The sequence below is a fragment of the Dermacentor albipictus genome, chromosome 2, assembly GCF_038994185.2.
Source record: "Dermacentor albipictus isolate Rhodes 1998 colony chromosome 2, USDA_Dalb.pri_finalv2, whole genome shotgun sequence".
In the NCBI taxonomy this organism is placed as follows: domain Eukaryota; kingdom Metazoa; phylum Arthropoda; class Arachnida; order Ixodida; family Ixodidae; genus Dermacentor; species Dermacentor albipictus.
Genome location: NC_091822.1, coordinates 122,772,530 through 122,787,101, shown reverse-complemented (window position 1 = coordinate 122,787,101; position 14,572 = coordinate 122,772,530). Strand labels below are relative to the sequence as shown.

The 14,572-nt window shown below is 44.8% G+C and overlaps 1 protein-coding gene across 1 annotated transcript in view; it reads left to right on the top strand.

Annotated features, from left to right (window-relative positions):
• Positions 1–1,867: 1,867 nt before the first annotated feature.
• Positions 1,868–14,572, top strand: part of Tpi (triose phosphate isomerase) — a 29,158-nt gene continuing 16,453 nt past the window's right edge. The window contains exons 1-5 of the mRNA XM_065442825.2: positions 1,868–2,176; positions 2,387–2,510; positions 2,683–2,767; positions 12,288–12,420; positions 13,931–14,016. Of these exons, the coding sequence (XP_065298897.1) occupies positions 2,065–2,176; positions 2,387–2,510; positions 2,683–2,767; positions 12,288–12,420; positions 13,931–14,016 (540 nt within the window). The 5' untranslated portion in view covers positions 1,868–2,064. The remainder of the gene's footprint in view (positions 2,177–2,386; positions 2,511–2,682; positions 2,768–12,287; positions 12,421–13,930; positions 14,017–14,572) is intronic.

The following is a 14,572-nucleotide window of genomic DNA, read 5'->3' as shown; positions in this document are numbered from 1 at the left end:
CGAGCCCGGTACTTTCCAGTCACGAACGGCATGCACCTTATCAGTGTGACGCAGCATTCTCGACAGGAAAGTAGCGAGCGCCGAGTTTTCAGGAAAGGAAACGCAAGCAAGGCAGATGACGATTATTGTTGTGGGACAAATATACACCCCAAAGGGTGCAACCGTTTTAAGAGTGTACACTCCTAGAAACATTTACACCCTTTGGGGCGTATCTTGTCCCACAACAATATTCGTCATCCGTGCTGCCCGCGTTTCCTTTCTTTAACGCTGCGAGCCCGGTACTTTCCAGTCACGAACGGCATGCACCTTATCAGTGTGACGCAACATTCTCGACAGGAAAGTAGTGAGCGCCGAGTTTTCAGGAAATGAAACGCAAGCAAGGCAGATGACGATTATTGTTGTGGGACAAATATACACCCCAAAGGGTGCAACCGTTTTAAGAGTGTATGGGCTTCTACACTCTAAAAACAGTTTGCACCCTTTGGGGTGTATATTTGTCCCACAACAATAATCGTCATCTGCCTTGCTTGCGTTTCCTTTCTTGAAAACTCGGCGCTCGCTACTTTCCTGTCGAGAATGCTGCGTCACACTAATAACGCGCATGCCATTCGTGACTGGGAAGTACCGGGCTCGCAGCGTTAAAGAAAGGAAACGCAGGCAAGACAGATGACAATTATTGTTGTGGGACAAATATACACCCCAAAGGGTGCAACTGTTTTTAGAGTGTACGACACCTTCGCTACCATGTATACATATACCTTTGTATACTAACTCTGTGGCTTCACTCTTAGAAAAATATACACCCTTTGGAGCTTATCTTGTCCCACAACGATAATCGTCATCTGTCTTGCCCGCGTTTCCTTTCCTTAACGCTGCAAGCCCGGTACACTCTTAGGCCCTAAACTAAATTTCCTGAGATTCCTGTGTAACGCATAAATTTTGTCCGCTTTAGATGCACTATTAGTTGCGACTCACAGAATTGTGATACCTTTTTCCAGTGCCGAGCTAGAGTTGTAAACTTCATAGTTTCGTTTTCTCAGAAGCTGCGATATTTGCCAATGTTTAACAAAAATTTGACGACCTAAATGAGAATTTCGAAACCAACGGGCCCTAAATATTAAGTTTTTCTTTTAAATACAACAAGCCTCGTCAAATTTGGTGCAGTGGTTGCCGAAAAAAACTAAATCTGTTTTTACATGCATTTAGATAGAAGCACCCCCCAGCTAAACCTTCCTCTTAAAGAATGGAAATGCGGGCAAGACAGATGACGTCTATTGTTGCGTGGCAAATATACAGGGTGCAACTGTTTTTAGAGTGTAGCAGAGGTGCGAGACCTGCCCGCTGATGCACCGGAACGGTGTACAACCGTACAACCACGGAAAGCAGACAACACGGGTGCTGGTTCTTCACATTCTTCACTGCACACCATTTCCGCCAGGTGATAATGGCGGCGTTTTTTTTTTTTCCAGTTTCGGTATGAAAAACATTAATTTTTGCGAGCTCTTTGTGACTTACTGACCTGTATCCCAAGCGTGATATTTTGAAGAGAGGAACTTCATATCTAAATGATCTGAACTGGGCTTTTTACATACTCGAAGCTTTTGTTGCAGTTGACCTTTAATTATAACACCCGACCGACTAACTCCCGATACTAGCTTGCTATATCGAGCAAAATGTGCAAGAAGAAAATGTTAGCGACGTAGTCGGTACAGGATATTGAACGCCATGTTAAAAGTTATAGAGCTTTGATTGAAAACAACACGACGGGTGGAAACAAGAAACTAGCATACTACGAGCGCCATTTTTGCACAGCGGCGAACTTTAACAGAAAGGGCCAGGCTTGAGTTGAACGAAAGACGCCGAAAGCTGAAACGCCCCGCGTGCTCCGTGCAACACGTCACGTCCGCTCGGCGCTGTCGGCATTTCGAAGGGTTTTCGAACGCTCGAGCAGCTCGACGGTTGGCAGGAAAGCAGCTCCGAGATCGCCTTGACATCCGCGCGGAGTGGCAGGAAGGCAGCCGGGTTTAGTCTTTGCTAACGACAAACAGTGCACCCGTCGCGAACATGTCCACTCGCAGGTTTTGCGTTGGGGGAAACTGGAAGATGAACGGCAGCAAGAACGCCATCAGGGAAATCTGCAACACTCTGAAAGGCGCCAGTCTCGACCCGAGCACAGGTGGGAAAGATGAGCTCCGGTATTACACCAGTGGTTGCGACGATAGAACCTACATTGAAGCGCGGTTACGTATTTTAACGTAATATCTATTGCTTGTTTTTGCGCCTTCTACTAAGTCAGCATCACTGTCGAAACTTGGAAAAAGCGAAAGTGATGCTCGTCGCTGTGCCGTGTGCAAGTCGCTTTCAAACAGCGTGTTTTCTATTTCAGAGGTGATTATCGCGTGCCCGGCGCCGTATCTGGACTACTGCAGGAGCTTGCTTCCACCATCTGTCGCCCTCGCAGCGCAAAATTGCTACAAGGTTGAAAAAGGCGCTTTTACTGGCGAAATTAGGTATGTATAGCTGGGTGTCTTATTAAATCTGTTGTATCCGTGCGTATGCGGCGAGTTGTCCTTGCGTTATAAATCTGCGTTCATGTTGAGAGTGTTTTTTTACCAGTGAGCTCGTAGAAACTTGGGAACTCGTATAAACTGATGTACTCTGTACGGTGTTTTTCTCTTGCAGCGCCGGAATGATAAAGGACTGCGGTGGCCAGTGGGTCATATTGGGCCACTCGGAGCGCAGGCACATTTTCAAGGAGACTGATGAGGTTGGTGGTTTTTGCCTACTGTCCTATTCATTTAACTGGTGTGTGGATCCTTTCACAGCAGTCAGCCGCTTTGACCTCTACTTGACCTTGACGGAAATCTGGTTGACAGATTGAAGCCCGCGCGGTGCTGCCTGCTTCATCTTTTCTAAATATAGTAGGCAGCAGACGGTGCAGTGCACACACCGATGTCATTCTTTCGAAGCTGCTGTTTAATTCTTTTGTTGTAGTTCAGGTTATGGCGCGTTAACCCGAGATTAGATTAGTTTCGGTTTCGTGTTTACTCACTTCCGTGTTGGTAAATTTGTCACCGCCCATGTATTGTGGAATGGTAGTACAGTGCAGGGTTGCCGTTGGTGGCTACTTTGCGCCAAATTGGCTACTTTTCGACCCCGTCTGGCGATGAAAATTTCACGTTGGCTCCTTGGCTACTTTCTGGCTACTTTGAACTTCTATTTTGGCGCATTCACTAGCCATTTTTTTTGCTATTGCATATACAATAGCAAGCAAGAACAAAGAAGATTGATTGAGTAACTTTTATTCAATCAATCTTCTTTGTTCTTGCTTGCTATTGTATATGCAATTGCAAAAAAATGGCTAGTGAATGCGCCAAAATAGAAGAACAATTATTTTTAAAGCTTTGCTCTCCTCATGGCTGTTCCGGTCGCCTTGACGCGCGCGCGCCATAGCGCGCGCGTCCTGTACGCATATATTCTCTCCGCCGGCGGTGCGCACATAGAGACCAACTAGCAGACGCGGGTGCGCAGACGCACGGACTCTGGGTGATGGGCGCACGTCGAAGCAAAGCCCGTGAGGACGTTGCGCGCCATCTGGAGAAAATAACGCTAATTCTAGCGCACGGCGAAGCAAAGGCCGCAAGGACGCTGCGCTCCATCTGGAGAAAATAACACTAATCTAGAGTACTTTCTCCGTTAGGGTCATGCATCCGAAACCATGCGTTTAGGTGCAGCCGTGTGCACGGCATGACACCAGAGAGGAACGAGCAGTACAGGTGAAATAACACTTGTGTACCCCAAGGCGACAAAGCTTCTGTTTCTGTGCCTTCGGCTTGCCGACACCGGCGTCTACCATGGGAAAAGACGCAAGAGCAAAGCGCACGTTTCGAGAAGAATGGAGAAAGGACAAGAACCTGAGCAGTAAGCAAAACGGAAACTATTCTTTAGGCGTTTAGTCGCATGCCGCTTAGTATCTAATATGCATATTACCATGCGTTACAGGATGGATTTCGTCACGTGACGGCGGAACGACTGCTCACTGCAAGTACTGCAATTGCAACATTCGACCCCACTACAGTGATCTGTTGAAGCACGCAGAAACCAAAAAGCACCGCGAGTGCGCAGTAATCCCAAGTTCGCAACAAAAACTGCCGCAGCTTCTAGCGTCTTCGAGTCGAACGTACTATGAAAAGGCTCGCCGAGAGTTAAGGATCGCCTTGTACACTGCAGTGCACACTTCCATAAATGCTGTCGACGAACTTGGTGAGTTTCTGCATTCCGAATTCAATGATTTTGATCTGCACAGAACGAAGTGCACGGCTATAATTGCGAATGTTCTCTTCCCGTACTTCACGGAAAACATGGACAAACAACTGAACGGCTCCAGCTATTCTCTAATGGTGGATGAATCAACCGATGTATCCACGACAAAGCAACTTTGCATGGTTGTGCGGTTTCTGAGTTTAGAAGAAAACAAGATTGCAACCACCCTTCTTGATCTCGTAGAGCTGTCTGATGGAACGGCAGAAACGCTTCACGACACGGTATTGAAGACGTTGGACAAGCACGGCCTATCGATCAAGAACTGTCTCGGACTCTGCACCGATGGTGCAAATGCCATGTGCGGCAAACACAATTCTCTGTTCAGTCGTCTTAGTGAGGACAACAAAGACTTGATTCTGATCAAATGCTCTTGCCACAGCCTGGACCTTGTGGCATCCAAGTCGATGGAGGCGATTCCTTCTGCGGTTGAGCACTTAGTGCGAGAAACCTACAACTACTTTGCACACAGCAGCTGCCGGCAAGATGCTTATAAGAGACTGTATGCCAGTATGACAGTGGAAGATGAAAGTGCAAATCCACCGCCCAAGATTCTGTCGCTTTCGCAGACGAGATGGCTTGCTATTGCAGACTCTATAGAAAGAATTTTGGCGCAGTACCAGTCTCTCGAAGAGTTTTTTGAGAAAGCAGAAGATCGCAGCTACAACGTGCGCATTTTACGAGAGATGTATCGAGACAGAAAAAATTATGTTTACCTCGTGTTTCTTGCCTCAGTTCTCCGTAACGTTAGGCGAGTGAACAAAATGTTCCAAACAAACACAACTGACCCACTGGTTGTCTTCCAAGAGCTAGAAAATTTGTATTTGGAAATTCTTAGGCGGATTTTGAATCCATCAGTTTTGAGGCACAACACAACGGCAAGTCTGCTGTCGCTAGACCTGGCAAAAATGAAGTCGATTTTCCTGCAACCAGAGGTAGTGGACCTAGGTGACGTCTTCAGAGAGAAGATTTCACTAGTCCCTATTGAAGACCAACGGGCCGTGAGGGAGCGCTGTTTCCAATTCTTGAGGCAAATGGCGATGGGACTGCAGCAGCGACTTCCAAATGCCTCCTCTGCACTTCGAAGACTGTGTGCCATAAATCCCGATGGCATAGAAAGTGCTAAGAGCGGTGAATGCATAATGAAGCTACCGCTGCATTTTTTTGGATGTTCCTCAATCGAACTGGAGTCTGAAATACGCCAGCTGCAGAGTGTTAGCGGTGCACTTGATCGCGCATCATGTTTGACTTTCTGGCACGCAGCGGCATCGTACAAGGACCCTTGCGGCGAATGCCCTTTTCAACACCTGGCGCAAGGAGCACTGAAAATTTTGAGCCTGCCAATTTCTAACGCTGATGCAGAGCGCGTGTTCTCTTGCGTGAACTTGACGAAAACAGAGATCCGTAACAAAATGAAGCTGGACTTGCTCATGGCGATTCTGCGAATCAAATTTGGGCTACAACTTCAAGAAAAAACAGCATCATCGTTTGACGTTCCTGCTGAGTTGTTGAATAGAATGTGCCAAAATTACTCCGGCATGAACACTATCTACTCTAGATAAACTATGCGGACTGAGCTTTTATTTATTTGCAACGTACCTGATGCTTGAAGGCCAAGCAAGAGAACCAAATTTCCTTGCTCTTTATTTACTCTGTGTTCTTGTGTTGATTCAAAATGATATTATTTATTGTTCACTAATAAAAGTTGCTTATAATAATGGTACTTTTCTACTTGGCTACAAATTTGGCGCCAAGACCAGGTGGCGTGGCTACTTTTGGCTACTTTTAGCCTCAGTTCTGGCTCTTTTTGAAAAATTCCCAACGGCAACCCTGGTACAGTGCAAAGCAGTTTTAGCAAAGAGTGATTTGGTGATCGTATTTTTGAACTATTGGGAGTCTTTAAATAGTATGAGCTTGATAATCATTCTAGGAAAGTGTACTTGTCTATATACAAATATGTATCTCATTGGTATGTAATGACACTGCAATTTGCAATTCCCAGGCTTTTCTGAGCAATCTTAGTAGTTACGTAAAATTATCTGCAATTCTGCCACAGTGTGGAAGGTTTGGTGTGCATGCATTTAGAATTAATGTCCAATTTGCATTGCACATATAAACTTTTCTTTATAGCTCTTCTCGGATTTCATCTACAAACTTCACCTGTCTGTCACTGCCCTATATTTTGCAATTCAACAATTAAGCTAGTCTTCAAGGAGTGCTGACACAAAATTTGTCTTGTTTTTATATATTTAAGAAATAGATCTCAACCCGGTAATTACATTATGAAGTCTCAATTTTTCTAGTGAAACATAAAATAGCATTGCCTTTTAATGCAACTTGTTCAAAACATACACTAAGTTGGGCACTGCTTTGGGTCTGAAACGGAAGTCTATTCAGGTCACCAAAACCTGCAGTGGTGGTCTCATGGTAGTGGACACCACTGACATGTACTGACACACAGTATGGCCATGCTGCCAAAAGCAGAGTCCATTTAGCACTTGACCGAATAATGGGAGAGAGGGCCCCCTGAACTTACAAGAATGCACACAATTGCAAAGACCAGTTTGACAGCTTTCAGCAACATTGTCATTATATAACCTTCAATGACTGCACCGAGCTGACTGGCACTTTAGTTTGGTACCATCTGACTGCCACCTCCGGTTACAGCGATGTGGATAGTCTCCTGCTTACATTGAAAGCATTCTTGCACTACACGCACGTTTTGAACTGGTTTACTAAAAATCTTTATCATTCTTTGTGGTGCTCTTGAGGAACTAAGTCTAGGTACCCTAGTTATGGAGTCTATGGCTGAAAATTTCAGCACGAAATTTTTCAGTACAGTGAACCCTAATTAAACCATAGTTGGCCAGACCTCGGAAAAAGTATGTAGTAAACGACAGTACTGCTTAACCGAAATAGGTTGAGATCGCCCACTTACCTGTCGAAAACGAAACTTGGAGAGAGTGTGATGAAAGGGGAAAAAGACATGCAGTATTTATTCACTTCGCGTGACAAAAGTTATTTAATTTGATGCCGCGGCGGCCTAGCAGCGATGACAGCGACCTCAAACTTACTGAAGCTGCAAGCCAGCTTATCAGCCAGCCTCCTCTTCTCGCAAACACTCGCATCGCAGATTCCTTGTTGGTGTTGCATGTTCTTCATGCACGCAGGTGGTAACGCTGCAGAAGTTGCATGGCGCCTTTTTCATTGCGGGGTGCTCTTCTTGTCATGACGATTGCATTCATGAGGCTGACGTAACGCTCAGCTTCTGCCACTGTCAGGCTTGAATCGCCCGTGCTGTTGCTTTCTGTTTCGTCCGCATCACTGTCGCTGGTGGACACTACGGCAACAACATAGGCAACAATGGCAAAAAGTCTAACCTCGTAGCCGATATCTCTTCGCGGTCGCAGCAGCGCTGCCACGAAACTTCTTCACATTCCAAATGCCACACACTCTAGTCAACAGCAGATCCCTGTCGCGTACCAGCGCAGACTTCGTGTCACGTTTGATAGCACGAACAATGCCTAATTTTTCTTCTATGCTGAGCACCCCTTGTCTTTTTTTATCCAGGCTTCAGCATGACGCAAGTCTTTGCTCTCTGGCACGGTGCAGAATTGATGTTGATGTTGATGCGGCTTCACACGCACAGGGTGCTTGGAGGCCGTTCTGATCTCTGAGGCTTGTTCTGCCGGGCCGCCCGATAGAGACGACGCAATGCCATGTTTACACGACAAAAAAGTGGAAAAACTGTGTGTTAACCGATACGTATGCAATAAGCTGGTGCGGGTTATGCGGATACAAAACACATTATGTTCAATGGCTGCTGAGTCGAGGATTTGACTTTACTACTTTTAAAACGAAACTACTGTTTAAGTGGGCACGGTTTAACGGGGCTTTACTGTACTCTTTCAACTAGCCCAAATATCAATTCTCATGAACATTTCTTTCTCAGCTAACTTAATCTTTCCGTTGGTTCAAAATATAGGCAGCTGTTACAATACATTTTCCTTTAGGACCATTGTTTCATAGCGGTGTTATTGGTTCATGCCTGTGATAGGCATCTGCTTTTCGCTGCACCCACGTGTATACCTTTGGCCTTATTGCCAGTGGTCATCGGCAGATGACAAAGATGCAACTGTCAGATCCACACTTGCATGTAGCTATTGTGTCCAGGTACTCCAGAACGTTTTTGGGAGTGGGGGGGAAGTATTGTCGTCTTTGTATGTTGTGTTTATTATTTTTTTGCAAGTGTTTATTTTATTATGCAAGAGAAATTGCACAGTTTTCGGTGGTATGTTTTGAAGTTACACCATAGAAATGGCTACCACTTCGGACAGATTGGAAATGCCAATCAGACGCCGCTCTACTTTGACATGCCTGCCACCACAACCATTAAAAATAAGGTAGCGAAGCAAGTGCGCATTTTGTCTTCTGGCTACGAAAAAACTAGTCACTGCAGTGCTTTGTTGCACTGCAGATGGGCACAAGCTGCCCTCGTATCTTCAGACGGAAGACGCTCCCAAAAGTAATCATGTTTCCGAGTGCTGTGATTGTGCGTGCAAATGAAAAAGATTGGAGGACCATGGGCTTGGTCGCTGACTGGATTGATAACACTTGGTAGAAGAGAGACGGCGGCAGTTTCGGTCTGCGTGGGATACTTGTGTTCAAAGCGTTCAGGTGCCACCTTGACCAGTGCATCAAGGACAAGCTGGCTGCATGCAACACCAACCTTGTCGTGATACCTGGCGGCATGATATCGCAGCTCCAGCCGCTTGATGTTTGTTTGAACAAGCCAGTGAAAGATAGAATTCGGGTGCTCTACACCGAATGGCTTGTGAGTGGCACCCACGTATTCACGCCCGCCAATAAAATGAAGCGTGCCTCGCTGCAGAACTTATGGATGAAATATGCATGGTGCACGATCCCGTCTGCCATGGTCAACAAGGCCTTTAAAATGTGCGGGATTTCGAATGCCATGGAAGGCACCAAGGATTAAATGCTTTGGTCTGTTGATAGCAATAAAGAGTTGTCTGATAGCAATGACAAGTGATGACAAGTGATGAAGCAATGACAAGGATGCTTTAAGTGATCTGTGGGGCAAGCGCGCGGCAGGAGGAGGTTGAGAACAGAAAGGACCTACGCATTGCGGAAGGACTGGCATAGCAACTGTGCTGCCCCATTCGACTCGTACCAGCGCTATGAAAATCTGGGCAGCAAGGTATGCTGCTTCCATTTGTGTACTTATTCATCACCACAAAGTGTATTGGGAATCAATGTTTTTTCGAAATGAGAGAAAATAGTATTTCTGTATGAAAGTAGGAGGTAAGCGGTTTTGTACTTTTTTGGTCACTGAGAACGGGTGCACATTGGTTGAGTTTTGGATATCTGGCCTAAAGAAAGGCTTGTGTAAATTTTTTCACAAGGAAACCAAAATTCATGCAATAAAGGGTTAATTCATGAGAATGGTAAATTGATGTAGTTGGTACTAGTTCATAATTGACAACAATGAAATTAAAGTGGACGGTGAAGAAAGCAAGCAGGGTGTCTACCAACCGGGAATTCCCAGGGATTTCGCATAGTCTGCAAATACTCGGGGAAAACTCGGGGAATTTGGGCTTCTATCAGGGAAAATTAGCTGTAATGTTATTGAAAGAGATTAAAAGTCGCGGTAATGATGGCTCGACCAACATAGAGAGATAACAAATCGCCTTTGACGCCGTGTCGTCGGCTGGAGGAGTTACCAGTGTACAGTCAACGACCGACTTTCCGGACGCCCGATAATTCGGACGGCTTCGCGGCACCACCACGGACCTCATAAAGTCGATCTATAAGAAGTTCTGAAGTTTCAGACGCAAGAACCCTTCGCCGTCCGATTTGCCGGACTTTTTGCTGTCAGGTCCGAAACAGCATTAATCAATGCCACCACCGCCGCTGTTTGATAACGTCGCAGCCTCGAACCGGCGCTCTCGCACGCAGATCTGCTGGCAGTCGTAGCCACCACCGTGGCAAACGCTATACCTAGCTCCTTCGACGTTCGTTAAGCTTCCTGCCGTTCGGCGCCCTGTTTTTCGTTGAAAGAATTCGCCGCTGTCAACAATGGCACCGACTCCAACTTTGTGGTCCTCGCGATTGGCTTCAAAGCTCGAAAAGCACGACGCGTTGCATAATGCTGGTTCCCAAAAGTCAGCTTCGCCTCAATACAGCAATGTTACGCACTGAAGCATACGTGAAGGTATTGCGGTGAAGCATAACAAATGTGGGAAGGGGCAATTGTCACGCGACAAAGTATGTATTCCTAAATTTTACACGAGTCCAGCCGCAATCTCCTGTCGCAATACGAGCACCGATATGCGTAAGAAGGGTAGTCTCAGGCCTTTTCGGATGTGCCTGCAGCGATTTGAGCCATTAAGGGCTGTAAAAGACAGGCATTCATTTTTTTGAACTGCCTTATTTTTGGGACGTTTTCGGAGCCTCTAGGGTGTCTGAAAAATCGGACGTTGACTGTACAACTGGCCAGGAGGATGCTTTAAGTGATCTGTGGGGCAAGCGCGCGGCAGGAGGAGGTTGAGAACAGAAAGGACCTACGCATTGCGGAAGGACTGGCATAGCAACTGTGCTGCCACTTCTTCCAAGGAGCTTCAGCTCAAAAAATATAAAGTAGTGGCTGACGCCAAAATGCAGGTGTCCCTTATCCAAACCAAAATAAATTCTTTAAAGTAGTTAAACGCAACACTGAGGCTTTGTGCGCGGGCTGAGGATATGTCAGGGCAGTTGAGGTTGACACACCAGCTGCCGAGACAGAATCTCACTTGTGACAATGTTTGGGCCTCATACCAATGAGCTTGCTATCAGTTTATAGAAGTAGCGCATATCCCCTTCAGTCGCAGCATCCACATTTGTGGACGCGACCTATTTTTGCCATTTCTGTGCAGTGGTGGCAAGGAATAGAGCAGACATTAAGCTTAGGGTAAATTGAACGTTATGATAACCGAAATTACTTCCATTTTACTTCTGAGTGGTATGTATCATTACAGAGTACTGCTCTGGTGAAGGCACTACTGTGTTTTACATGACGTTTGACATGGGGCATGTTGGTAGCAGCCTTGAAATATACTTTTTCTTTTCTTGAATTCGAGTGGGGGATTTAATCCTTTTTATAAAGAAATGTAGCATGAATGACTTTACAATATTCAAATATATATTTACTCTATTATTCTGATGACTCCTAAAATGCTCAGAGTTATTCTGCCACCTTGATTTGCTTTCAGTGAAGTCTCAAGCGCCATGTATGCTTCACTTATGTATCGAATGTTGCTTATAATTCGTGACTGAATGGGATATTTGAAAATATTTGTTTCTGTGTGCATGTAATTTTATTCTTATTTGAGAATGTTCGACTCAATTTGCAATAAGTTTTATGTTTTGCTTTCAAAGATATTTTATGTGCTGTGATTTTACTAACCCGTCTCTCCTGATTCCTTTTTCAATAAAATAAACGCTGCTCCTTACTATTGAAACAGGATTATTTTTGTTTATTTTTTAGCATGCTTACTAGAGAGTGACAGCATCAGGCGACATGGTGTCAGCCCGCCTTAACACAAAACAAAGTTCTGTCACTCAGGGAAAACCTGGAAAACTCGGGGAATTTGGAAATGACAACTTGGTGGACACCCTGGCAAGAATGTAGCAGAGCTGTTTCTGTCTTTCATGCTTATTCCTATATCCCCATTTAAGGTGCTGTTATTTATTATATACTTAAGCTGAAAATTGCTCTTGGTACTTTGCATGCTCAGTTCAGCCATTGTTACTGTTCCATTGAAGCATGATTGGCATAGAACCAGAGTGGACCCGATGCATAGTGGTTAACTTTGATAATAATCTTCGATGATTTTCCCCACAATTTGCATTTGTTTATATTCTGATGCAAGGCCATGTAATCATTGTACTCTCTGCTTTGTCTGTCCCAGCTCATTGGAGAAAAAGTGAAGCATGCCTTGGAAGCTGGTCTCGGTGTCATAGCCTGCATTGGCGAGTTGCTGGAGGAGAGGGAGGCCAACAAGACCGAGGAAGTGTGCTACCGGCAGACCAAGGCAATTGCATGTATGTTGCCCCAGTTATTTGGCTGACTTCATGCAGAACTTTAGCTGCTGAGGCTGCAAGGTTGTTTACTTGTGAAGCGTTTCCACACGGAGGTTCTTAAAGGGACACTAAGGAGAAAAATGATTTGATTTGAGCTGTATTAGTTAACAAAGCTTTCGTAATGCCAGAAATGGCATTCTTATCATGAGATGAAGCTTGGTAAGCCTGAAGAGGTTCTAAAACTAAATATGGGTGGCTATGCTGCCTCGAAGTTCCTTCACCAGCTTGCCGTGATGCGGACTGCATCATCTCGAGTCTAGTTAAATGTTTTTATTCGTAACAATGCGCTACATTGTACTTTTAAAGAGCCAAAGACTGAACTTAAGAAGTTTTAACAAATTTTACCGAACCCGCAACAGACCACATAAAAAAAACTTTGCAATCTGTAATGTCACCCTGACATCGATGCTATGGTTTCAGTGCCAAATTCCAAAAATGGTTCTTCATCCCTCACTTTCTCTTCTATTATTCAACTTACCACCTCGAAATTAAGAAAATAACATTGATAGTATAATTTATCAGTCTAAAGCAATTTAGCATTACTCTTTATTGTCGCTTTAGAGAATGCCGAGCTAGGGAAGGCTCTCACTGCATGATGCGCTGTAGCTGGTGACAACAAAAGAATGCAATGGCAAATGCACCACTGTAAACTCGGAACAGAATTTGTATCTTAGGTCTGCACAGTGAGCGGCTACTTGCTCATACTTGCCAATAGTTTTTCAGGCCGACTCGCACTCCTTCTTGCGCACTCGCATATCACTGACTTGTGTACATATTCGCTTTCACTCACACTTACCGGCACCTATGATAATGCTCATACTCGTGTCCTCTGACACTCGCCAGCGCTTATCCACGCAGTCGCTGTCACCTACTTTAATTCGTGCTCGCATTAACCGGCTCTCACACCTGTTATAGAGGGCCACTAAAACTCCCCGGTACTCATACTGATGCCCAATCATGCATTTAGTCACTCACTCGTGCTCGATCTAACATCTGTGAAACCAGTGCCGATGCACAATGCCCCTGTCCTAATGAGTGAGTATGCTAACCTGTAAGTTGTATGCTAGATACATCAGCCAAATTAAGTTTGTTTATTCCTTTGACATTACAGCCGAGGCAAAATTTCAGTATTATAGGCATCCCTTGGTAACTTATTGTTGCAGCACAGAGGCACAGAGAGGAGGTGCAGTGTAGTTTTGTCACAGGCAGAGCTCATAATGGATTTCAAACAGCAAATTACTGTACATGTGCTACAACACAAAAGGAATGACGAGTGTAATGTGCTTGTGACATGCGATACTGTAAGCATGTTAGTATCTCTGCTCAGAGTGTCTTGTTTGAGTGTGTATGCTCTAATGAACTTTATACATACGATTTGTGCAGTTTTTCTTAAAGAGTGATTCTAGAAGTGTTGCATACTGCCAAATGCTAGAACGAATGTCAAATATAGTAAAATAAATTTTCTTTGTAGCGCATGTCAAGGACTGGACTAAGGTCGTCATCGCCTATGAACCTGTCTGGGCCATCGGTACTGGGAAAACTGCTTCTCCTGACCAGGTGAGCTCATATCATTGTACAGCAGGCTTCTAGCAATTCAGTCTTTTGCTTATATTAAAGCCAGCTGAGGGCTTGACCAGCACCCATACATTTATATGGTCCAAACCTAATTTAGATCCTGAAATTGGCCCTCACTGAATAAATTGAATTAATCTGGTCAGCAAGAATGCACCTGACCCCATGGTGACCATAGTGGCTGCAGTGTTTGTCTTGGCAACACTAGGGAACAGTGAAGGCATTGGAGAACCGTCATATCCCACTGATAATGTCTATTTTCAGTTTGCTCTAGGAAGGTTTTCATGCCAGAATGGCACAATAAATGATTCATCATCAGCCTATCCTATGTCCACAGCAGGACGAAGGCTTCTCTCCTTGGGATCTCCAATTACCCCCGTCCTGCGCCAACTGGTTACAACTACAGTCAAATCTCATTACTACAAACCCCACATTAACTAATTTCTCCAATTTATGAATATTCTAACATCATCGCCAGATTGCCTATATCTTCAATGTAAAAATATTTCATAACTACAAATGTTCAATACAGCCCATATTT